Source organism: Ips typographus, linkage group LG11 (assembly GCF_016097725.1).
Source record: "Ips typographus isolate SLU linkage group LG11, UJ_Ityp_2.0, whole genome shotgun sequence".
Lineage (NCBI taxonomy): Eukaryota > Metazoa > Arthropoda > Insecta > Coleoptera > Curculionidae > Ips > Ips typographus.
Window position 1 is genome coordinate 10,515,123 of NC_138432.1, and position 26,251 is coordinate 10,541,373.

The following is a 26,251-nucleotide window of genomic DNA, read 5'->3' on the forward strand; positions in this document are numbered from 1 at the left end:
TTCAACACTGTCTATTAGCTAAAAGTGCTTAGGAAGCATACTCGTTACCAATACTTTAATATCGTCTAATTACCAGTAAAGCGCTATTTTTTCAGTGAAATTTGCTTAGTGACTATTGGTCAAGACTTAAACGCTCTAAAAAGTTTAGCAAACCTTACCAAAAAAATTACTTAATTATAATATGACTCCAGGCTGGATTTGCGTGTGTAGCTATCATCCTGTCAGCTTATCTCTCTGGCAGTTCCTTCTACTTAACAGCAAGTCAGGGAAATTAAATTTGTCCTGCTTAGATAAACAAAGCGTAGTAGCTTCTTCCTTATCTGGTTCAACCTATTTCTTCTATTCAGCGTCGGGATTTATGGGACGCGTTTCTCGAGTCCCGTGCAGATTTTAGTGTACTAATAATTACTTTAAATTGTCAAAGGTAATAATTTGTAAGCTTTTTAAGTTAAACTGACAAAAAACGAAAAGAGTAAATGCTTAAAGTTGGCATTGCTTACAATGCTAACAGCAAAATGGCTGTTGTTTTGGCAGATGACAGTATATTCAGAATTAACCTAAATCAATTCAGTCGATACGCACAACATAGTTAACCTAAGACAAACAGGGTCATCCACGGATCACATTATTCATAGGGTTGTCCGAACAAATATAGAGAAGTGAGAGAGATGGAGATCTATTTTCCACCTCCGGAAGTAATTTGAGTTCGCACTACACGCGGCGGTTTCTGTTGTTGACCGTTTCAATTACTTCGGAATCCGGCCGGATCAACTCCGCACCCGGACTGCGATTTACCTCGTTACGGCCTGATAATTGTTCGGGGCCGCAAATTTATTACTGGTAATGTCTTTTTACCGCGATTCAATTCGAAAGCCGAAGACAAGTTACAAACTCGATATCCACCAAATGACAACACCCAGTTTTGACATATCAGTATTGACAGTGAGACAAAATGGCGTCTATACCCCTTAGAGAGCAGTTTTGTCATATAATAGGAGCGACGAGAAAGGAAGTTCGCTGTTAAAACCTGAATTGATTAAAACCGAAAAGGAAGTAGAGTGAGTTTCTTCGACAAAGTCGTTGTCAACTTTGTCCCGCGAAACTTAAATGATTAAATTGTTGTAAAGTTCATAACGAGCAGTGTATTCAAAGATATCTGCTAACAAATAATTGGCATGGCTAATGACGAACGCACGGCTGGTGTTAAAGTTGTTATATTGAAACTTCCTAACTAAACTAGCATAGATATTCCAACTTATGTAGAAACATAAATTAGTTACCGGCACAACTACGTATATATATGTGGATGGAAACTTCTCTTAACCCCACTTCTTTGCAGCGACACTCGGGGGCCCAACTTCCTTAGGGAAATAATGAACTCGTTTAGGTAATTACCCATTTTATATAATTATTATTTGAAAGTGGGAGAGTTTCAAGTTTATAGCAAAGTTTCAGTACATTTTCTAGTTAGATCACGGTAGCTTATACTGGATACGTTTTTTTTTAAACCCCCACGCCGTTAGAAAAATTCATAATTTTGGTTGTTGTATGTTTGTTGACACTTTTCCTGTTGAGAATTAAATTGATCCATTCATATTTTGATAATTTCGGTAACCGAAAATGTTTAAATAGTATTGTGAAGGCAAACAGGGGCTGATAGATGTTTCATGTGACATACAAAAGGTTGATTGCTGCTTACCTTAGTTTGCCGGTTTACCATCAAGAAAATAACACACACAGTCCAGAATCACTACCAGCACCAGCCTGGGCACAATTCAAATAAAGTAAAATCGATGATAATCTGATTTAATTTCTGTTGTTTATGTTTTTCTTATTACCGGCTTAACCTCACTCTTGTGAGTCAAATCGCTAACAAATTGAAGCGCTGTCAATGTCAATTGTCAATTAATATGTTTCTGTCCTTTGCTAACCTTAAAAACACATTGATGCCATATTGCTCTCGTAAAATAGACAAAACAACTTTCTTGCACTAACACGGAATAATACTGGGGGCGATTGCTTCATTTTTGATTTTGATTGCAAACTGTAACAGTTAAGTAAAAAAAAATAAACAAATTGTGACAACTGACAACTAAAAATGTCGTGACTGTGAACAGGGAAAACAGTGTTGCCAAATCTGTCAGCTGAAAATTTACTGTTGACCAATAGGAAATAAGTGACGTCAGACGTAAAACGCGGTTATGAGAATTAAAGCTGAAGCCAAAGATATGATTTAAATCAACTTTTTGCAAGGGACTGAAATTGAGCAATAACATTAAAAAAATGTGTTCATATAGTATGAAATTTCACGCAACAATCAAATATTGCAATAAAAAAAACCGTTTCTCTATATTGCCATTACGGGGTGTAATTATTTCGAGCAAAACCTGATTTAAAAGAACTGTACATTAATTGGTAATTTACACGAGTAAACTAAAGCAATGCTAATTAAGAAAACCCAATTTTAAGCAATGTAGAGGGTTAAGCTAACCATGCTAAAGTGATAATTTACACCTCAATGGTTGTTATATAACTGTTGCATTTTTAATAAGTTAAAGGGGTTGTGTTATGTGGCTTTTACCAAGTATTACCAGTAGATTTATTACGGTTTTACGACTTTGATTGTGAAAATGTTAGAAAGGCCTACTATATGACTAATGCGGCTTACTTTGGAAGTCTGCATCATTCAAGGATGCAAAAGTGAGTGGACCAGAAATACAATTGTTTCTCAACTGAAGCAGATCGAAAATCAACAGAGTCGTGAGTTTGTTAGAGTGATCGTAAAATCCTGATTTGTCTTTTAAACTCGAAAATGTGGCAAGCCTGCTGACAAGTGACGTTTTTGTATAAAATGTTTGACATGTGTTATTGTCATTGCAATGAATGTTGCCAAACTTACAATTTATTCTTAGAAAATGACCACTTTCTTCAAGTCATACTTTCACTGAACAAAAACAAAGGCAAATAGAAACGTTTCTCATACACATATGCAAAAACACTGACAATTTAGGAAGAAATATTTGGAGAGTGTGAAGGTGTTTCCTTTCACTGTTGTTGTAATCGAATCGGTCATGTTTCCGCAAATTCAAGGATTTGCAACGATCGAGTCCCATTTAAGTGTATTGTTCTACTATATCAGGGACAAGGATAAAACAATAATTATGGAATAATATGAGTACTTATTAAATAAACTCAATCTGAATAGTTGCGTAAACTGTCTAATATGCAACACTCGGTTTACTTTGTTAGCCTGGGAACCAGAAAAATGTTTCTTAATGTGAATTTTTAGCTTAAAAGTAATGAATACTACTATTGTTTTTAGCATAATCAATGAAAAAAAGCGCAAATGAGGCGATAACTATACATTAGCAGCCAGAAAGTGGATGAGAAAACTTGTACTGTACTTAATTAATTTCAAAAAAAAATGAAAAAAGAAAAAAGTTTGAAACTTTACGAGCTTTGCTAAAAGTCTTTGAAATTAATGTCTGAAGTTTCGGATAAAAATGAAGCAAAATTCGTAAACTTACGAACCGGCCATATTTATGAAGATACCAACAGACTTGTTATTATACACTGACTAATGTTTAAATCACTAAACGTTTGACAACCACTGAGTTGCATTTTTCTGGCAAACTTTGTTAATAAACTGGCAAACTTCAAATTGGCAACGCTGTAAAGGTGACCGCTCCAGGGTGTTTTAAGAACAAACGAAATCAGAAACTGTTTTAAAGTTTTACAAGCAGAGTAAACGCAACCCCTTAAACAAATCCAGTGGTCTGTATTGTAATTTTAACAACAAAAAGCAAATACATTTGAGTTAGTTTACACTCTCAGTTGCAATTAATTACTTCTTAAAATCCTTAAATTTGTATTAAAAGTGACTAGGTAATTTTTTTAATGTTTAAATGAGGGAAATTGTAGGAAATTTTATCGTTTATAAGATTGTATTAAGGTGTTTTTGCCCTTAAGGGCCTCCTTACGGAAATATAAGGCAAAAGGTGACCAAACTGCTTTTTTAAAACTTACTCCATTTTCACTGAGCGTAGCTTCGTTATTTGAGGAGCCACAGAAAAATGCTTAAAAGGAAAGTTATAGGAAATTTCATCCTCTACAAGATTGTATTAAGGGTTTTTGCCCTTAAGGGCCTCCTTACGGAAATATAAGGCAAAAAGTGACAGGGTGTACCAAACTGCTTTTTTAAAACTTACTCCATTTTCACTGAGCGTAGCTTCGTTATTTGAGGAGCCACAGAAAAATGCTAAAAAGGAAAGTTATAGGAAATTTCATCCTCTACAAGATTGTATTAACATGTGGCTTTTTTAACAACCCCTTGTATAGTAGCAGAATGGATTTTTTCTTAATTAAGATGGAAAGATTAATAGTTCGGAACTCACATTTTAGACATTGATAAATAATCGTACTAGAGATTACTGAGATGCATTAGAATTGTTACATATACCGAAAAAGTGTCAAATCTATCAAGATTTATGTAACAATTCCCCATCCATCTTTCTTTTATTAGCCTAATGGAAAATCAGCGATAATCTATTAAATTCAAATCGATTATCGATGAGATAAAAATGGGTCGTAAATCTACTGGCAACGATGGAAAAGTTCATTCATCCAGTTTAAATATTAATTAAACAGACCGGGAACGTCGACGCTCAACCTCCGGAGACGACGTAGAGTCAGCCGAAAATAGGGAGTTTGGCGTTCACTAGGTCACTTCAAAGGCGGTTTGAGCACGTGGGGGAAAAATCGACAAGGGCAATAGCGTGACATTGAAAAATGCTTTTCACAAGAAATTCTGCTATTTAACTTCAGAAAGTTAGTACGAGTGAATTTCCAAACCCGTGTAATTTATTACAGTTTGCTTAGAAAAAAGGGATTTCCGCTACTTTTATTAAAGCAATTCTACCAAAACCATGATTTTTACATTTTACAGTCCCTCGGTAATCTTTGGAAAGTCCAATTTGCATTCAGCTCACTTTTTCCAAGTTTCCCTCTGTAAGCGCTCTATCGATTTTCACAGTCAAGTTTGCCCATCAATCCTCCTACTAAAACCAGGCGGCAGAAACGTCACTTTTTTTGTTGGATTTAACCCCCTTTTCGATGTGTATTTAAATGTTGCTGTAGCGCTAAAACGGCCATATTCGACACGTTTCGCGTCAGCTACAGCTAACTGAATCCAACCGCTGACAGTTACTAAGTTATTGAGTCGAAATCGCGCTGCCAAGCAGACAAGAGAGAGATAAAACCTTAATCCTTTGAAAACGTCACGTATTTTTTCGTTTTTCCCCAGGGAATTTATTGGTCCACCACGCAATTACATGACTGGACAAGAAATCTGATATGCTGTCAAGTTTAGACTGAAATCAGATATTGCCAGATTAGGGAATTTTCCCTAAAAATTAGGGGATGGAAAACCACCCCTTTTTGGGATAGTTTGACTTTATGAGGAACGCACTATACCTTCAAAATTAGTAAATTTTGCATTCAACTTTGGCCTGTACAACAGTGTTGTTTAAGCCAGTTTTCTCAGTTATTAGTGTTTTTTCCATAAAAACTCTGTCATGACAAAAGAAACCTGAAACTACAAGCTACATTTTGACGTTTGAACGAATCTCCTAACTGTCATAGAAACCGAGTTAGGCGCAGTCAAATTATGACATCTTTATTAAACTTGTTTACTTGCACTGCTCTATTTCCCGGTCAATTATTTGTAATTTTTTAAAAATACACTGTTGTATTTCACGTCAAATATCTCAGTTATTTGTGATTTTTTAAGGAAAATTCTGTTGGGCTAAAAGAAAGCTGAAATTACGAGCTATATTATGACGGTTGATCGAACTTCCTAACTGTCATACGCACCAAGTTAAGAGCTGTCAAATAGAGATACTTTCAATATTTCTATTTCAGTTACACTGTTGCATTTCATGTGAAATATCTCGGTTATTTGTGATTTTTGAAAAAAACTTGTATTTAGTTAAAAGAAAGGTGAAATTCTGAGCTATATTTTGACGTTAAAACGAATCTCCTAACTGTCATAGAAACCGAGTTAGGAGCTGTCAAATTATGACATCTTCATTAAATTGGTTTACTTGGACTGCTCTATTTCCCGGTCAATTATTTGTAATATTTTAAAGGAAATTGTATTCAGGTAAAAGGAAGTCAAAATTACATTAAAGACGTTTAACCAAAAATGTCTGGCTGTCATAGTAACGAACGTGTCGAATAAAGACAGCTGTCATCTTAAAAAAAAAAAAACAGAAGAAAAGTGACAGTTTGGAGATTCCGACTGGGGAAATCGAGTTGACAGATGTGGCAACCCTGACTAAAACGTATAAAATGTCAAACAAGACAAAAAATTACGATGTAAACACAGTCAAGCCCTCCACCTGAAATTTAGTAGGTTTTTTGACTAGCGAGAGTGTTTATCTCGCAACTAGTGTAAAAATCAATCTCCTAATTTAGTGGCAAGAAAAGTGGTAAACAAAGCCTGAAAACCGCAAACAACGTCCTTCCAAGGCTGTACCAAGACAGGTTCCTTCGTTCGTTTTGACATTGCACCACTTCTTTGCACGTTACGGTACGACGGGTTCCCCATTCGCCACGGTACCCACCTTTTGCGTACGAACGTTTTTGGTCAGTGGCGACGTTTACTTTGTTTGCGTTCGCACGTCTTGTTCGAGTAATTGTGGCATAAAAATGACTGAGGGAGTATGAAGTTGTTAGTTGAATGGTGTTTTGATTTAGATTGGTTAATTAGTGACATCAGTTAGGGCGAAAATGGCTTTGGTCGGGTGTTTAGTGTTAACGTGGCTGGGTGAGTTTTTTTTGTATTATTTTTTGCATTTATTTGACAGAAAAATAGAACAATTTTATAAGTAAAGTAAGAAAAAACGTTAAAAAAGCTTGTGCCAGATAGAGGGTGTGAAGTCAATGAATTCGAGTGTTCTGTAATAGATGGGATATGTCTGTGGTCTGTTGGGTGCTGTAATCCACATTAAAAAAAAAAAAAAACAGTACAAAATTGGCTAATAAATAATTCAGCACCGTGGAAAAAACGCATAAATGCACAAAACCAAAGCATCTGGCGACCTATTTGGAAATCATCAAATCTGGACCATAATGAAGGCAGCGAATTCATCGATTTCATGCGTGACTTGCTTCCGTTTACCGATCTGTTTACATAAATAAATATTCATATAATTATTTAACGATTTGTAAATAGGCGAATGAACGACCGTGTGTGCCCGATTCGCCTTCGGGGGGATGAATTCGGCAAACAGATTACCTGAAGGGTGCGTGCCGTTTGCATGCTAACGGGATTAATCATAATTTCCTGTTGTTGCATACATGAATCCGCGATTTATTGTGTTTTTTTTCTGTTGTTGACCAATTGGACATTTTGTTGTGGCTGAAAATTTCCCTAACACAACGAATCTTCTAACATAAAAACTGAATTTGTGGTGATGATGCTTTACTTTAAATGTATTTTAGAGCTCCATGGAAAAAATTGTGACAATTGTGACAGCTGTCTATTTACTGTCGAGCATTTGGCAAACTGTCACAAACGTCAAAATTACTATATTTATGTAGAAGGGTTTGAACATTTTAATTTAAAAACTGTGTTTTTTGTTACTTTAAATTCTGTGTACTGTGTAAACGTAGAAAACAAACGTAAAAACGTGACCTAAACTTATGTGAGTGTTGAACACATTATATTAGGGGTGTAATGTAAGTTGCCTACTAGAATAACCGTCAAATTTCCAGGAAAATTGTATTTCCGACCCCTGTTGGTTTGTTTGGTGGTTCAGAAAGGATGTTACAATACAGTGATTATTGAGTATTGTAGTTGAGCTTGTCATTTGGAATAATTTGTGCTCATTTCACCCCACACAACCAGGTACGTTTACACTGTGACACTTTGTCGTTTCAATGCAAAGTGTTGATACACCTCTGGCGCGTGTTGTACGTAAATATTGAATTTTACATGGTCCGTGGCCAATTTAACTCCTCAAAAAAACATTGAAACGTGTGTGAGTGTACTCGAATCAACCTTTTTTTAGTTTATAACCAATTTATCTGAAAAAAATAGCCACAAACACACACACGCTCTAATAAATGGAACTTCGTGACTCTGAAATATTTTAGCCACAAAGGCTTTCGTAAATAAGCGAATTTGCATTTTTGCGAGCCCTTCGCGACGCTTATTTACACCTCACGTTTGAATATTAAAATCTACAAAAGCCTAATCGGTTTTAATAGTGGGGACGACATATGAGAAAGCTTTCGGCCATTTTGATTCACTATAGTATGCAAATGAATAAAGTTTAACGAAACGTGAACGAACAGCTTCACAAAAGCTGTGTATGTCTGGTTAGTGTCTTATCCAGTCAACTGTCAAAAATGTTCCAAGCTGACAGCTGTCAAGTGTGTCATAATGTTATTTATTTAAAATGGTCACGTGATGATAATCAATTAGTTAGCAACGCTGAATCACAAATTCGTTAATTCTAGTTTATTTATTGATTTTCTAATCTGTTACCGGAAAGTCCAGTCCAAAAGTCAACAAAACACTACAAAATAATTCCTCAACTTTGAAGCTGTAACTAACTGCATAAAACTGGGATATTAATTAAATAGTTTCGCAGTAGTATAGACTGGAGGGCAAGTCAAAGAATTTAAGTAATGGAACGAGCAGTATTTGTCTGAACGAATATTAAAAGTAATGAAGCTCGAAGGCTAATTAACTTTGAATGTTACTGTACTAGGAAAAGAAATTATGCTTGGAATTGCTGTTACGTCCTTCGTATTGTCGAATAATAATGTTTCTATAAACAAAGTTTGGTTTTTTATTCGGTTTGTTCTGTTGGTCACGTGACATTTTTTGAGGGTCAAAAGTGAGGTTTAGAGTGTAACATTTTTCACCTGTACTGTCACAGTCTGACCCACACTTAACAAGCTCGGCTTACAATACGACAAATGCGGATTAGTCTCTTAGAAAATTTAAAAATTAGCAGGGATGTAAAATTTCCAGAAAATTAAATTTATGGAAATTTTTTCAGAAAATTTTTCGGAAAATCTGAAAATTCAAAAATAATTTACATTTTTGTACTATTAACTTGAAGGTATTTAGGCAGTTGAGGTTAATTTTGAAAATAAAAAAATGTTACTTAAATTTTCTTGACAATTCTAGTATTTAATTTTTCAAAGTCAAACGGTGCGTGGTACCAAAAAAGTGTATAGAAGGTAAAAGTTGCATCCCATTGAGGTGCATTTGTCTAAAAATTTCTGACCTCTAACCTGAAACGTTCCTGAGATATTGAGCAAAAACTGGCAAAAAACGAGAGTCAACTTTGACGCCCTCTAGCGGCCAAACGGTACAACTTAGCCTGGTCCAGTTAACGTCACGTGATAGCCCCGTTTATTAGCTTTGTTTTGTTATACGATGTGTTTATACAGGGTGTTTCAAATAAGCGAGTTATGAACGATTTCCTGGAAAAGTGCATGAAAATTTAATCTTAATTTGGGCCTACTATGCCAACGGCGACCATTGTGGATTTTCCTTAATCAAAGTGATTTTTCTAACTAACTTGAACCTGGGGAACACAAATCAGACGTCCATTTTGCTCTAACTGGCACCGTTTCGGAGATGACCTTGAAATTATGTCAATTGTTTGACACTTTAGGGCGTGGCACCCTTGCAAAATGACATTTTGACAAATGGAACTTTACGTCATTGTTGTATTATTAACCTGAAGGTATTTAAGCAGTTGAGGCTAATTTTAAAAATAAAAAATTTTCTGAAAAAAATCAGAAGGTAAAAATTCTTGACAATTCTAGTTTTTAATTTTTCAAGGGAAAACGGTGCATGGTACCAAAAAAGTGTATAGAAGGTAAAAGTGGCATCTCATTGAGGTGCGCTTGTGGTCAAATTTTAGACCTCTAAACTAAAACGTTCCTGAGATATTGAGCAAAAACTGGCAAAAATCGAGAGTCAATTTTGACGCCCTCTAGCGGCTAAACGGGACAACTTAGCCGTGCCCGCTTAACGTCACGTGATAGCCCCTTTAATTAGCTTTCTTTTGCTATACGATGTGTTTATACAGGGTGTTTCAAATAAGCGAGTTATGAACGGTTTTCTGGAAAAGTGCACCAAAATTTGGCTCAAATTGGGAATTTCTACTTTCGAGGGGGGTGGTCAAAGAAGGCTGCTAGAGCAAAAACAATGGAATATCGATACAAACATTTTACATCAAGTAGGCCTAGAATTTGACGTAGATTCCAAAAATCGAATAAAAAATTATAAGTTTGGTTTGTTGCTCAAATTTGGGACACCCGTAATACTGATGGATTATCTATCAATATCAATTTGTAGCCCTTGAAATTCTCTTTTAACCACCCTGTATAGCGTTTTTACCTAAAACGTCGAATAAGTGAGTTATTTACTGGTAAAACTGAGTTGTTTGATTTTGACAGTTTTTACTGTGACAGTCCATAACTCTGTTATTTTGACAGTTGCAGGGTGGTTCAATATACCAATTTGTAGCCCTTAAAATTGTCTTTTGATCACCCTGTATAATATATTTAGTAGAAATGTCATGCTACCGAAAGATTAAAGTTTTTATACCTGAAATGTGTTGTCCAGAAGGGATAAATTTATAAATAATATTTTAGGAAAATCTAAAAATTCAAAAATAATTCATTTTTTACTTAATTGTACAACAATCCAATATAAAAAAGTCACACTCTAAACCACACTTGACTTTGACAGTTGTTTTCCCTATCAAGGAAAATAATTCTATTAATTCATTTAATTGTAAATTTCCAAAAATGAAAGTTTTCCGACCAAAAAATGTACATCTCTGAAAATTAGTATCAGGACAGCAGTCAAATTTAGCAACAATTTGACAAATGTCACGTGACACATCGTAACTTGCAACTAATAAAGTCATGTGCCGCGTGTGTGTGTTATCAGCCATAGAGCGCCCAACACTGTCTAGGTTTACACCGCAAGTCTTGACGCTTCAATTGTGTAATTTGAACCTTCCGTCTTTATTGGAGCACGAGAAATAACAAAACGGCGTTGAAAGTGATGTCACGAGCAGACTAAAGCGTCGTTTCAATTTCATTTCGAATTTTTTCCGATGTATCCGATAGCGTTTTCCACCTGTCGCGTCAATATAAGGAAATATAAGTAGTAAACTGGTTTGTACCGTTTTACGTGAAACGGTTGCTTCACACGTGGTGATTTTTCGCATCCAGCAACCAAATTGCCAAAGTGTGTTGGTTATAGGAAAAGGGTGGATTAAAGACGGTGTAAACGTGACTGATTACTGTCAATCTCCACATTGGTCTGTGCTAATATGTTGTAGCATTAACGTAGCCGATTATATCCAGTTGCGTTCGTTTACACAATGTTAATAACATGTAATAAAACATGCAGTATATTAAGTGCAGTCGAGTGCCCTTCAAATGAGCCCTCGGCAAGTTTCATACCATTGTGGAGCGGACCTTTATGCAATTTTAAAACTATTAAAACAGCTTTGCCTGACCATGTTTGTTGCACATGCGGCTTTATTGATTAGACCCCGTTTGAATCGTTTATAATATATCGCGATTAGATTTACAGTGTGTTTTAAATTAACACTTGCTCAATGGTCGATTTGGTTGAAACGTAAGCGGCACAAAAAGTGCGTGCGTTTGTTCCGAAACAGTGCAATCGGTTTTTTCCAACAAATTACTTTTATGTGCCTTTTGTATAAACCTATACACACTTTAATGGCTCTTTTGTACATTATGAATAATTTAATTATTAAATTATTTATTTAGGCTCCCGGACCAGTTCAATGAATATAGTAAATTTTAAAATTATTTCCCGTTTCGCTGTTGAAATTACTTCCGCCAGAGCCTTTTTGAAAATTATCCTTTTGTTTTTTCTTCCATTATGTTGATGCAAATTCCGCACTAATTTTGTGAGCGCAAAGTAGATTTTGTATGATATAGAGGGGACATAATAAACGGATTAAAACGCGTTTTATTGCTGTAAAGAATATTCAAATTTAACAACAATACCATATTATTTATCTCTGTATACCTATAAACGCCTGTTTGTATATCTACACATTATTTTGTAGTAGAAAAAGTCAATTTTGTGATGGAGAAACTTTGGGTGAACCTAGCTAAAAAAGAAGTTTGGCAACGCTGCGTTAATGTAATAAGTTGACAGTTATGACGCTAATAGCTATATTTCTTATATGTATGCTTTGTTGCCTACTCTCTATCCCAGCCGAAGTGGCAGTGACGCACAGTGTCTTAGATTAGTTTCAAAGGTTTTCATTGATATTTTGCAGCTTGAGTGTTGAGCAGACATATTGTAAAGTTCAGTGCAAGAAATTTATTTTGTCTATCGAGCAACATGGCATCAGTGTGTTTTTTTAAGGTTAGCAAAGGACAGAAACATATTGATTGACAATTGACATTGACAGTGTTTTAGTTGTTTACCAATTTGACAAGACTCGCAAGAGTGAGGTTAAAAAGCCAAATATGACCGGAAACAAGAACAAGACCGGAAAAATTAAATCAGTGTCGATTTTACTTATTATAAAATGTGCAGGCTGGTGTTGGTAGTGATTCTGGACTGTGTGTGTTAGTTTCTTGACGGTAAACCTGCAAAGTAAGGTAAGCAGCAACCAACCCTCTGTATGTAACATGAAACATTTGTCAGTCGCAAAATCAGCCGCTCTATTCCCTCACTCTACTGTTTAGACATTTTCGGTTACCGAAAACATCAAAATATGAATAACACAAATACAAATCATACAAAATAACAATTTTAAGTTGCAAGGGGAAATGTTTAAAAAACTGTCAACATAAACCAACCAAAAATGCGGACAGCGCCAACGCCGAATTTCCCCGAATTTTCACGATCGGTAGAACATACGTTAAAATTCCGTCTCGATCAGTTCACAACTAATAGACAAGGAACGACAATTATTACGTCACTGCCGCTTAGTGCTTGGAAACGCTTTCTTATCACCTTGTAAACAAATTTGTTTGCTTTTTAAGTGATCTGGGGCAATGTTACCAACCATAAGTGCCACTATTCTACAGTCAAGTTAAGTTAATTAGCAACCAGGTTGGTTTCAGGTATTTACCATAATTACACACAACAGTTTTCATTTGTCAAACTCTTTAGTGTGCCCTGGCAATTGTCACTTTCTGTCAGTTGATCGTCAATGAATTGGAGTCTTACCTACTTGGAAGTGTTTTCTTGCAATATTTCAATTTATTAACATTCTAGCAAACACCTTTCCGGTTAGTTTCAGGGTTCGAATGCATTAAAATTCGCTTTGACCCGCGTATTGAAGGCATTTCTATCAGTTAATTTACCGGAGAAAAATGGAAAATAAATTATAAAAACGGCCCCAATTTCCGCTAGAAGAAAAAAGTAAATAGAACTTGGCTGATGTAATATTTTAGAATTCTGAAACGACTTCAAAGCTGGGGGAAAATTTTAATTTTCGCTCCACGTGGAAAATTTCTTTAATTTTTTTCCGCCGTTCTGGACTTAATTAAAATCTGGTTATGATTGGCACTTTCAGTCCAGATAATGCGATTTCCAGATTTTCCGCCTCCGCATCTAATTTCATACATTATATTATGTTTGTTTTGGGCTAACTAAATTCCTTCAGCTGTGAATTTCCCATTTGAAAAAAAACAAACTCCTATATACACACACACTGAATTAAATTCTGTATTATTTTAATGATGAATATACATAATTTCAATTTGGGTTAAAGGAATATTACACGCTTATTGGGTTGTAAAAAAATCAATTTTTATGGTTGAAATTGCTTGGATGATTAATTGCAGTGTTGAAACTCCCATATTACACACTCTTGCATCTATTAACGCTTCGCTACATTCTAAACTAATGAAATATGTAAGTTAATTTATCACTTTTTCTACTTTAAAAAAGTTGTAATTGTAGCAAATTTTTCAAAGTTTATCAATTTCACAGACTCAGCTTCTTTCGCCTTTCTCAACAATACCGAGCCGGAATTTTAATTAAGTTTACTCTCTAAAGGAAGTTTTTCGCAGGTGGAGTTGCATGGAACTTTCTCAGAGATAAGTTCGTAAACGAAACGGGTGTTGTAAGTACTTCAAGTAACTCGACTTATAATATACAAAACAGTGCTTTTCTCGTTCTATTCTGTTTGACTTTTCAGAACCAACATGGCCTCTACTGTCACAAGTTTCAGACAATGAATCCATGGCGTACGTACACAGAAGCGCACGTTTTTGTTTCTCGTAAAGAAAGTGACCACACGGGGTCAAGGTTTTCGCCGAAATCTTCGCTCAACATATGGCAAATGCGGTCGTTAAACAATTTCACTAAATCAGCACAAATCTCCCGTTTTGAACCGAACAAAGTGAACGGGACGGGATGCCTTTCGTCTTTGTTTTACCCAAAACTGTACGTTACAAAACTTGAAAAAGCACTTCCAGGCATGTAAGACACAAATTCATGGTTCTCACAAGCACGTCATATGTCAAAAGGTTTTGGCTTGGATGTCAATGAATTCAACATGCATAAACCAAGAGATGCTTCATTTACCCATTTGCTGTAGGTACTTATGATTATCTTATTGACTATCTTAGATGTTGGCAAGCACTTCTACCAACATTCAAATAATAAAGAGTGAGTGAAATGGATGAAAAAGCAGACTGGTTCAACATTTGTCCGTTCCTTTTTCGATCAATCGGTGAATCTACGTTTCAAAAATGATTTAATTGAAACAGACTAAAGTGATACAATCTCTGTACAAGAACGGAACGCTATTAAATAGAAAAATTGATGCCGTTTCGTATAGATTAAAAGCACTTATTTTGCCTTTCTCTCTTTCTCCATGTCTCGGATGATTTATTTGGACTCGTCTGATTTAATCCCGACTAAATATTTTTACATAACTAATCACTACAATAAACAGCAAATCCCTCTAACGCAATCGACTGTTCTTTATCCGAACGTTCGATTTCGATGTTTACACTTTAAACGAATGAAACCAGATTATCGCCGTTTTTTCCCTTTACTTCCAATACGAATTCAACTTTGATAGACACGTGGCTTACATTAAAACTTGAAATTCACAGTCGGCTAAAGGCATTTCCTTTCTATTTTCTTGAAAATGGTTATTTGTTAACTAGCAGTACCCGCCCACGTTACAGTGACTCAGTCCCTCTGCTGAAATGCACTCTGGGGGTACTTGAAAGAGAAAGGAATACTGGGTTTCGCAAAAAAAAAGGAATCTAGCTTAATGACACAAAGCCGATTACTTCCTGGTAAGAATCCGGTTAGAATTCCTCATATATGCGTAGCATATCCGTGTGTTGTTTATTTCTCAATGGTTTATAGCACAAGATGTTCAAAGCTAGGCAACCAATCATTAAATGATTTTTGAATGCTTTTTTTGTGCTTATTTCAGTTAATTTAACGTTCTTTGGTATAAATATGCCTTTTGCTTTCAGTTTTTTTGAAAAGGAACCTTTTTGGAAAAAAAATGGAATTTCATAGGTAATTTTTCCATTGATAGTATTCCATATTTTGTTCGATCAAATTTGCCTCTTTTCTTAAAAAAAACATGAATTTTTAGCTTGGTCACGTGATTGATTAGTAAAAATTAGTAGTCTTCGATTATTTATTATAATCTGTGATTTTACATACACACAGAGAGTTTCACACGTTTTGCTGTCGATTTTGGGCAGTAATTCCGTATTTAATCATTTGCAGAGTGAAATATTACACGCACTATTGTTTTATTATGTACATTTCCGTTTCATGTTACGCCGGCTTTCATTTTGTTAACAGTCACGACTAGACTTAGTTAATAACCGTACAGTGTCGTGAGTTAAGGCACTTTCCTTCCTGGTTCGTTTACAGATTTAGACAAACTGGTTCCCTGATTAATAACCACACCGAAATGAATTATAATGCATTGAAAATTAATCGTTTTCACTCATACATCCTAATAACAATTTATGCACCAGTGTGCGCTTAAGTCACTAAGATACAAATCGGTTAGTAGGGAGGACTAATTCGTATTAATAGGGTGATTGGTTAAAATACTGTTTAGCAAAAATGGTGGAACAACTGGCGACATTTATGGCGACAATACTACAAAAGATGGATGCTGAAAAAGAACAACGACAAAAGGAAAAACAAGAGGAACAGGAACGACGACAACAAGAAAAACAAGAGGACGAAGAACGACGACGACTTGAAAAAGAGGAGCAAGAGAGACGCTACCAACAGGATGAGGAACGACGCCGGGAAGAAATGCAAGAAGAAGAGGAACGATGACGATTTGAAAAAGAGGAGCAAGAGAGACGCTACCAACAGGAGGAAGAACGCAGACACAAAGAACAGCAAACTATACTTCAAGTTCTGGAGACAAATCGATCACTCTCCATCTAGATAAGATGTAAAATGTTACAACTGTCAAAAGACACTACAGTAGGAATTGCAGACAGCTTTCTCGTTCAGCAAATCCACAGTACCGAAGTAACCAGGGACCAGGAAATCTTAATCTGGCTATGAGGCCTTTGTAACAATACGGTATTACGCAAATTGTAGATGTATGTAATATTGCCTAACTTAGGAAAAGAGTTTTCTTTTATTGGTACAAGATTGCAGAGAGTTGTTCAAAAAACTTTCAATCAGAAAAAAATCCGTCGATGTGAAAAACCAAAAAAACCAAGCAAACGAGGACTGGTACACCCTAATATAGACATTGAATGGCTATAATTTGACCGCTTTCCACCTACATTGTCGCAGCCAATAATACTAAATGACATAGAAAAGCAGCTCATTGATCAGTTCTATAGATGAAATCGAGTTAAGGCCTCATTAAAACCGATACAGTTTACACTAAGCAATCAGAAAACAGAGAAAATTAGCGGTGTATTTGTGACACGTGCGTTGCAAATACATCTCGACTATAAACGCGATTGGCAAAATTGCTTTAATTAATAATTCAAAAAGTCTATGACTGAATTTCCACTGGACAATATTCCCTTAATTATCAGTTTCGGACCGGTTACATGTTGCATATGAATCAGGTTTCGGAGCTAATTCAATTGTTGTTATGTAGCCGAAATTGGTAGAGCACATGTAAATTTTTCAGTAAGTTCATTAGTTAAAAACAAATTCTCATCCAACCATGTCAGAATCGAATTCATTGACACAAATACTGACGCGCTAAGTCTTGAAATCAATGAATTCAAGACTCACATACCAAGAAAAAAACATGTCCAATTATTTGCAACTTTCAACTCTTGTTTCTCTGGTAAAGCCCCGACCAATTCCACTGTTGCTAAACTAATAAAGGGCTTCGGAGTGTAAAGTTAACATTCCCGCCAAACTTTCAGCGTCGGGAGTTTTATCGGTGAACTTTCGAAGAGATCAAACATGTGTGATGATTTATCGATTTTTCGTTTCTGCTCCGTATTCGCCTTTGAACGGTAAAGAGATCACTGTAAACGGGCAACATTTATTGCCTTTTGTTCGTGCCTAATTGTGTTATTTAACGTTCCCTTCAACATTTCAGTTTTCCTTTATCTATACTCGAACGTTGTTGCGTTCTTATTAACCATATGCATGTTCAATGCACTTGAAATCAATATGCAAAGAAAACGGAACATTGTACTTCTCAAAGACTCCAAGATACACGAATAGGAACGTCGAGTTAACAAAAAAAAAACACAAAAGCAATGCTAGTCAAATATTAACAATTTGAAATGCACGGACTGGGTATAATCTCTGGGGTAAACCTGGTCAAACTCATAGAAAGCGTTTTGCTGGTTGCCTACTGATGTTTTAATTCACTAACCAGTAGAGATGGAATCGTGTGGTGCATATTATGTCAAATGAGGAGGTTTAACATCAATTGCTTTAACTTGTTAACATTTAAAGTTTGACAGGTGGCAAGTGGTCACGTGTCTGTTTTTTTTTTTCATTTGAATTTTGACAGTTTAAATTTGCTATTTTGTGAAATTTTCAAGTTCAATACTGCATTGGGTCACGTGACTGCTTTAATAATTTTTAAAACTCAATTTATTTATTAACTTTGACAGATTTAATTTGATGACCCAGAAAACTTTCAATATCACAACTGTACTCATTAAGGTCACGTGACTGTTTTGACTATTTTTTTTGAAACTAAACTTTTTAGGGCCATTTGATAGTCACGTGACCCGTATCTCATTTGGTAATTATGATGTCATGTGATTTTTAGATCAGAACGCTTTTGGATCCGAAATCATGGATCGAAAGAATGCGGCTATCAATAGGTGATTAGTGTCACCTGTCAAATAGGCCTGTCAAATTTTTAAATGCGTCGGATGCATTCAGAGTGCATATTTATAGTAATTCGGTGTAAACAAATGCACCCAACGTTTTCACATCCCTGGTCGAGTTAGGAAAAGGTAGTCAAATGTTAAACCCAGTCAAACTCATAAAGAACATAAACAGTTTTATCTGACTGACCCAGAAGCAGTCTGTATGCTGTGTTGCCTAACTTAAGTGATATTTTGACAGAACTTTTAATTTACAATCCAGTAATATTGTCAGCGTTAAATTTACAGGTATTACACAATTTATTGCGCCTTTACAAGAATTTAAAGTTACATTCCCCGCATATCAGACCGAATACGTGACCGCGTTCCAATTAACTTTACGCTCGGCAAACTTTCAAATTGTATTAAAGTGCGGGAGAAGGCCGCTGAGGTAAACGGTCCTCTTCAGGACTGTCCGAATAACGACATTTCGATACGTTAATTATCATTTGTACAGCAGCAAGATTGTAGTGAAAATGTATGGTGGGTTGTCTACATTTAGGGGCAAGACAACCGGACTGGAGTTCAAACGACTAAGTTCACACCGTTGATTTGGGTCCTGAATGAAATTTATCACTCATTAGAATGTACGGTGTGTTAATGTCAGTTGGCTTAACTGAACAATTCTGAGGTGATACAGTAAACGGTCAAGGGTTGAAAACCCCTGAAGTAAATAAACTTCTAGAACGTGTCAACTATCAAAACGAAAACTGAATCAACGTGGCACGTGTCTTTATTATGGGGCTCGAGCCGCACAACAAGCTTTTATTGCTGAGTGTTTTAAGTTTAAAGACAAAGGCTAAATTGCCCCATTGTTTGGATTGTATTAATTTAATTGTGAGCTAGTTAAAACCTACACATAATCAGACTATACATAGAATTTCCATATAAAATTGCGTTTTCAATATGAGATTATTAATAAATACATTTTGCACTTCACATTGCATTGAAAACTGGAAAAATTGTTTTATATAAGAGGAACTTAATTGGTTTGGCAACTAATTAAAACGCAATTATCATTAGTCGTATTGCAAACATTCAATCACACTTTTATTGAAGATTTGCAAAGAAAAACCTTTCACAAATTTAAAGCAAACACTCCCGGTATATTATATAAAATGCAAAGTTCGGGAGCATATGTGCGATAGTGGAGGATTTAATCACCTCCTAAGGCACTTAATCAAATTGAAACAAAACGGTTTGATTGAACTCTAATTAACCAGTTTCAGGAATCTCGTACACAAAGGCCATTACCACGACCCATCACGACAAACCGGACACCATTATCACTCCATCAACCACAGCAGATTATGTAGAAAGTAGTACCGCACCTGTCCTGGTCAATTTCAACGTGACCATGTCCACTTTGGAACGGAAAAAGAGACTTTTACCGTACCAGAACTTTTACTTTGATCAACCATTTAACAGGTAAGAGTTTATATGGGTGTAAACATTGGGATTTACATCCCCCAAAAGATAAGTTACAGACAAGTTTTTTGTTAATGATTTTGAATCCTCCAGGGTAAACACAGTCAAACTCGTTAATCTATAAATCATTTAACTCAGTAACGCAAACCAAATACGTTTACACCGTCAGTATAGAAGGTAAACTCAAATTTAGCTTTGCAAATCCACTTTAGTTGCGTTGAATTATTATGGTTTTAACAGTTTATTTCAACTGTTTGACTGTTTTTACCAACCAACTTTAAAAATAAATTAATTTTTCGGAGTAAACTTAGTCAAATGTTCGACAAGTTTAAAGGTTGCAAGTAAATGTTTGTGCAAATTCCCAAAAAATCGTCCCAAACCCGCTTATTTCAATCAGTCTGTATAGACACTCCATGTAACAAAAGAAAACTAAAGAATGGAGCTATCACGTGACGTTAACTGGACCAGGCTAAGTTGTACCGTTTGACCCATAGAGGTCGTCAAAGTTGACTCATTTTTTTTCTTAAATATCTCAGGACCGCCTCATAATTAGAAGTCTAAGAAATTTGTACTACATTTATAAGATACCATTAACAAGGTTTTCGATTCAGACAATAGATTAATAATGTTTTTTATTGATGAGTATAAAACTATTTTGATTTTAAAAGAGATTTGGTTTTTGAAGTAAATCCTTCTGAAACATCCATCCTTAACCGATAAATCGAAACGTCCTACAACTTATAAATTATAGCCGATATATCACTATCAATAAGACATGATTTCGGAGAAAAATTCCCAAACACACACACAATTTTCCACACGGGGATGACAAATATCCTTTTTCCGACGATTTGTTCAAATGAATTTTAATTTACAGGCCGCATAAAGCTGGAGTATCGGCCCAACAGTACAAAGACTATCAGGAAGTGCGAAAGCCCAGCAAAAACCCTGTGGTTTATCAACAACAAAAGTTTACGCCATTTTTGGAAAGCAACGCTCTGCCAGGAGCTTTTAGGTTGGTTTTTAAAATAACGTCACGTGGATCGCCCTGTATGTGGTTGTTTTGTAGGCCTATAATGAACCACCAATCCCACCAACCGTCGCCATATTATCAGGAAAGTGGTTCCATAGAGGTAGACGATCAACCATCAGATTTCAGTGCCATATACGACAAATTAGCTCAACTTAAACTAAGGTTTGGATAAGGTGATTTAAATTGACTTAAAACTAAACTAAAATCAATCTTACATTTGTAGGCAACATGCTATGCGCCAAAAAGCCCCCTACGGGTACCGACTAGTACCACAGTACCGATTCAGGGAGCGTCCTCCCAAAATCTACGATTTTAGGTACAACAACGTCCAACCTACTAAAACCACCATAGAAACCTTCACGGCCACCAATATTGATATTCCTGAAAAGGATCAAGAAGCACCGCAGGAACCAATACGGTAGTTCGGTTGTCCACCCTAACCCAGTTTGTTAATTAGTTCTCTTTTGACAGGTACCACCAAATTTCTACCCCCGCCACACCCCCCCGCACTCAATATAGGGAGAACGTAAAGCCGTACGTACACCAGCAAGTTGCCTTTGAAGTACCCCAGTCTAGCCTACCTCTAACCTATCCCAGTGGTGTTGGTAAGTTTAAACTTGAAGTTAACTACAGTCATAAAAGTGAGCTTTAGGTAGGAAGCAACGTCCTAAAACCTACATTCTAATTCAACCAAAACGACCAGCAAAACAACAACAAACGATACTGGTGCGCAAACCCAAACCTGTAGCCATTATTGAAGAAAACTACGTGGCTGAAAAGGTACTCTTATGTCAGTTTCCGCAATGTTAGCCTCAAACCTCAACTTAGATGACGAAACTATAACTATGCTCCTTAAAGTACGTTCCAGTGGTTTTCACCAAACCGCAACCAGAGACTCCCCCTAAGCAATACGAAATTCAGTACCAAGCTACACCAGCCCCACCACCACCACAGTACGAGCAAAATTTTCAAGTGGTTGAACCACCAAGACCGGAAGAAGAGTACTACCGATACCCAGTGACGTCAACGCCACTTCCGGTTACCCAAAATGTGGAGGAACAGTACCTGACCGTCAGTCCGTCAGTTACTCCCAAAGGTGAAGACAGCTCGCTGGGGGACCTTTTGAAACATCTTCAAGAGACTAACGCATTACCCCCCACGTTGACTGCCGATAATATTGACAACAGTATCAAAACTTTGATGAGGATACTGGACGCTTTGAAAGACAGACAGGTATTAATAGCTTAAGAGTTTGTTAACTCTGCGTTTTAAATTAGTTAAAATTGACCCTAACTATTTAATTTTAGAAGCAGCAAAAACCAGTTGTCGTGCAGGATGAGTACGAGTACGATAACGAAGCGGGGGTGGACTTGGGAGGGGATGCACCTCTAGACACCCCTGCGGGTGGCACTCCTGGAAGACCAGGCGTGGACTATCCGGCATTGTCCAATATACCCAAAACCACGTTTACTTGTAAAACGCAACGATATAAAGGATTTTTTGGGGACCCAGATACTAACTGTCAGGTAACAACCAATCAATCAATAAAAAAAGTCGTAAACCAATCGACAAAGATGGAGACAAACTTCATGTGTCAGTTGTAATGCGAATGTGACGTAATTTTTTACGAAAAGTCTAGTAAAGAAAACGTCAACGTAAACTGCATTCACTGTCATCGTTGATTAAGATTAACAAATTACTTTGACCGTATAATATGTAAAAAAGAACAGAAAGCAGTCTACTCAATGTAACTATGACGTAAATTATAATTCACTTTATTGAATAAATGGCATTTGGTTTAACGGATTATTGAACTGTGATATTACTCTAATGGGTGTAAACGTACCATGTTTACAACGTTGTCAACAAAAATTGAGTTTGTCCCACATGTATGACACAAAAATGACTGGAAATTCAAAAGTGACAGTTTGTGTCATCTACAGTCATTTCATTACAAAGTTCTGTTTAATGGAGGAAAAAGGAGCAAGTTCACTTGAAGAGGCCATACCATTCACTGCTCGATACTTACTGCAATTTGAGATATTTATATAAAAATAAATGAAACAAGTATGTACGAAAGGGTATACAGGTGTGGTAAATCCAAAACCGACCATAGGAAAACCGCGTAACGGACAGAGAAACGTACATTATTGCATACGCGGGACTAAGACAGAAAACGAAAAAAATATCAAGTAGGCCATATTTTCAGCGCGCTGTTGCCAAACGCCATGTATCAAACAAATATCGTAGACAAAATAACTTGGCGTTTGGCAACAGCGCGCTTAAAATATGGCCTACTTGATATTTTTTTTGTTTTCTGTCTTAGTCCCGCGCATGCAATAATGTACGTTTCTCTGTCCGTTACGCGGTTTTTCTATGGTCGGTTTTGGATTTACCACACCTGTATACTTTCTAAAGTTATGAGAAAACTATGGCAGTCCTCAACTAGCTAGTAAACGAAATCCCCGATGAAAATTTGTTAAACCAACTGATTTGACAAGTAACCTTAAATCTTGGTGGCATTATTGCATCTGTGACGTGAATGCAATTTTCGTTGGCGTTAACTATAGCTTTCACGTGACCAAATGCCACCATCTTAGTGGACAGCAAATTTGAGTAATTAGGCAACCAGTTATATTAAGAAAACTTTAAATAAGCTATCGGTTATATAACTTTCTTGGAAGCAGTGCGGCGACTTAAAAACCAATATTTTACCCCTCCATTTGTCAATGCAGGGTCGGGGTTGAAAGCCACCATTCATTGCCGGGGGCAACGCTATCTGATTTGCCCTAGGTCACTGGCAATATTAATATCCTGTTTGAAAGTTGAAAATTACATGATTTATGACCTTTATTAACATTTTTCGTTCCCTATTTAAGGGTTGAATAGGGCGTGCGGTCTATTGTGCGATGTTGTGGCAGGCTAGGATGTTTTTAACTCAAGGTTAACGTTTAATTTTGGAATGATTTACTGACCTTTACAAGTTTGGTTGTGGCAAAGTTCTGACATGAGCTGTCGTATTATTTTTTGGTTTCGGCAGTTAAGAACTAGATAAAGAACGCGTTGTTGTAAATATAAATTACTAAATCATGTTGGAGTGGTCCCAAAAGGACTCTTTTCTTTACTGCCTCTTGTATGATAAAACTCACGCTTTCTAAGAAATTATGTAACCTACATTTGGGTGCTTAGAAATTTTAATGCATACACTTGTCATCCCTTGTGTTTTTAAATACAATTTGACTTGTACAGTGTATGCAAAATTTTATTTTTTGCTGGTGTAGAGCCGAATTTGAGTGACAATTAGTGGCACGCATCGTGGCCGAATATGTGTTAATTTCATGACATAAAACATAATGAAATATGATTTCGCTTGATTTCGCAACTAATCCGAGTGGACGTGCAAAATTTGTAGGTATTTGTTCACATAAATTAGTCGAAAATTGAAGGCACAACTTCGATATTACAAATGCCATAAATTTTGTGTTTTGATTGATACTTTGATTGGGATTGAATGTAATTTTTAAGGTTTTTATCTGCTGTAATCAATCATAATTGACTAGTGTATGATACACAGTGTTATTTAAAAAAAAATAAATTATTAACAATTTCAGGTTTGGCATTATTGCGATCTAAATGGAGGCCAGGCCTCGTTTCTATGCCCGAACGGTACCATCTTCAGTCAAGTGGCCCTAACTTGTGATTGGTGGTTTAACGTAAAATGTGCCTCCACCCCGCAACTTTACGTACTCAACGAAAGACTGTACAAGTATATCATTCCGTTGTCCCCCAAATTTCCAGAAGACTATTCCGGGCCTTTAGTAGACAAGTATGTTTTATTTGTGTGATATAAACAAAACAGTGATTAATATAGAATATAACTTGGCAGGTATTTGGCAATGAAATTCCAAGAAATGGAGGAAAAAATGCGTAAACAGAAGAAAGGGAAAGGCAACTCGGATTCGGAAGAATCAACTGAAACTGACGACGATTCTTCTTTTGAAGAAGAAAGCGATCAAGCAAATGAAGGAACGGAAACGACTACAATTACAGACGTAAACAAGTTATAACCCCACTTTTCCCTTAAAACGTATTTAATAATAGCCCCTCTCCTCTAAATCTCCCGGAGCAATTAAAAGTTTACCTTCAGCTGATGCATACAAAACGAATCGACAAACTGTTTCCTGATAGTCGGACGAGTTTAACTATAAAACAAGGAAGGAAATAAATTACCTTTTTGACAGGTGTAATAAAGCTTTACCTTCAAATAGAATAATTCTTATTATTTATTTATCAACTTGAAATTTTTTGTAACTTTTGTTAATAAATAAAATCAATTTTGTTTTAAAAAACTTGATGTTTGCTTGACTGCCGGTCCGTTTTAACTTTCCGGTCACGTAATTCATCCAGCACAAGAGGAATAATAACACCATTATGTCTCTAGATTGCTCGGTAGATCACTCAATGTGTATTTTGCCTAAGCAAAATGGTCCGAAATAAAATGACTGGAGGAAAATTAATTTTAGTAATTTAGCTCTACAAAATGCAAGAAAATAAGCAAAGTGTTAGGTCTAGTTAAGTTTTGACATTAGGGACAGATATCACGTGGTTTTAGTGAATAATTTAGCTAGACAGTCACGTGACTACTGTCATAAATCTCAGAAACACGTTCTATATCAAATACTACAAGTACTACTTCTAGAGTGACAGTTGACGCGTGGTTTTACTATTTAACTAAGAGAATTGTAAACTAACTGTCATAAATCTCAAAAACTCATCTTGTTTCGAAAATTATGTTAAACTGTAATTCTTGCAAATTTTAGTCAAATTTTGACATTAGTGACAGATATCACGTGGTTTTAGAGGATAATTTTGCTAGGGATTCATGCGATAACTGTCAAATCTCACAAATACGTTTCATATCAACAACTGCAAGAAAACTCTTATAAATAGAAATTTTTGCAACTTTTGAGCACAGTTTGAAAGGTTTTCTGTTAGTGACGATTGTCACGTGATTGTAGAACGCTAGACAGTCACGTGACAATTGTCACAAAGTTCAGAAATACGTCTTGTTTTAAAAACTGTTAAACTGTAATTCTTGCAAATTCTAGGCAAATTTTAACAGTTTTGACATTAGTGACAGATATCACATGATATTTGGAGGATAACTTAGCTAGACAGGCACGTGACGCACTTGGAGGTACAATCAAGGAGAAAGACTGTGTTAAAATGGAATCCCCATTAAATTTCCTATTTAATAACCTGAAAAAACTTTACAAAGTTTGGTACAGTCAGGGAGAAACACACTTGGAATGAGAAAATGACAGTTTTAAGTACATTTTTGAAATCCTTATTAAATTTTCTATTCAATAACCTAAAAAAATATTACAA

General features: G+C 36.0%; 1 protein-coding gene and 1 long non-coding RNA gene across 6 annotated transcripts; both read left to right on the forward strand.

Annotated features, from left to right (window-relative positions):
- Positions 1 to 6,446: 6,446 nt before the first annotated feature.
- Positions 6,447 to 25,212, forward strand: LOC145735487 (uncharacterized). Of its 5 annotated transcripts, XM_081989406.1 has the most exons (12): positions 7,559 to 7,706; positions 7,777 to 7,909; positions 19,626 to 19,830; positions 20,708 to 20,845; positions 20,900 to 21,025; positions 21,087 to 21,281; positions 21,335 to 21,468; positions 21,516 to 21,643; positions 21,722 to 22,096; positions 22,171 to 22,389; positions 24,475 to 24,689; positions 24,750 to 25,212. In XM_081989406.1, the coding sequence occupies exons 3-12, from the start codon at positions 19,760 to 19,762 to the stop codon at positions 24,928 to 24,930; spliced, it is 1,782 nt and encodes a 593-aa protein (XP_081845532.1). In that variant the 5' UTR covers positions 7,559 to 7,706; positions 7,777 to 7,909; positions 19,626 to 19,759; the 3' UTR covers positions 24,931 to 25,212. The 5 variants fall into 5 exon arrangements, with proteins under 5 accessions (XP_081845531.1, XP_081845530.1, XP_081845532.1 ...); XM_081989405.1 differs by lacking the exons at positions 7,559 to 7,706; positions 7,777 to 7,909 and adding an exon at positions 6,447 to 6,826 and having other exon boundaries at positions 19,632 to 19,830; XM_081989404.1 differs by lacking the exons at positions 7,559 to 7,706; positions 7,777 to 7,909 and adding an exon at positions 6,448 to 6,826.
- On the forward strand, positions 12,714 to 14,867 carry LOC145735499 (uncharacterized). The gene is made up of 3 exons (XR_014179694.1): positions 12,714 to 13,951; positions 14,030 to 14,162; positions 14,238 to 14,867. It is a non-coding gene; the product is annotated as an uncharacterized LOC145735499 (long non-coding RNA).
- Positions 25,213 to 26,251: the final 1,039 nt, after the last annotated feature.

Bases quoted from the DNA above. Each gene is read 5' to 3' on its own strand.
- LOC145735487 (XM_081989404.1), top strand. From the start codon at position 6,790: ATGGCTTTGGTCGGGTGTTTAGTGTTAACGTGGCTGG. The intron at 20,846-20,899 runs GTTGGTTTTTAA...GTTGTTTTGTAG, and splicing joins GCTCTGCCAGGAGCTTTTAG to GCCTATAATGAACCACCAAT. The intron at 22,390-24,474 runs GTAACAACCAAT...TAACAATTTCAG, and splicing joins ACCCAGATACTAACTGTCAG to GTTTGGCATTATTGCGATCT.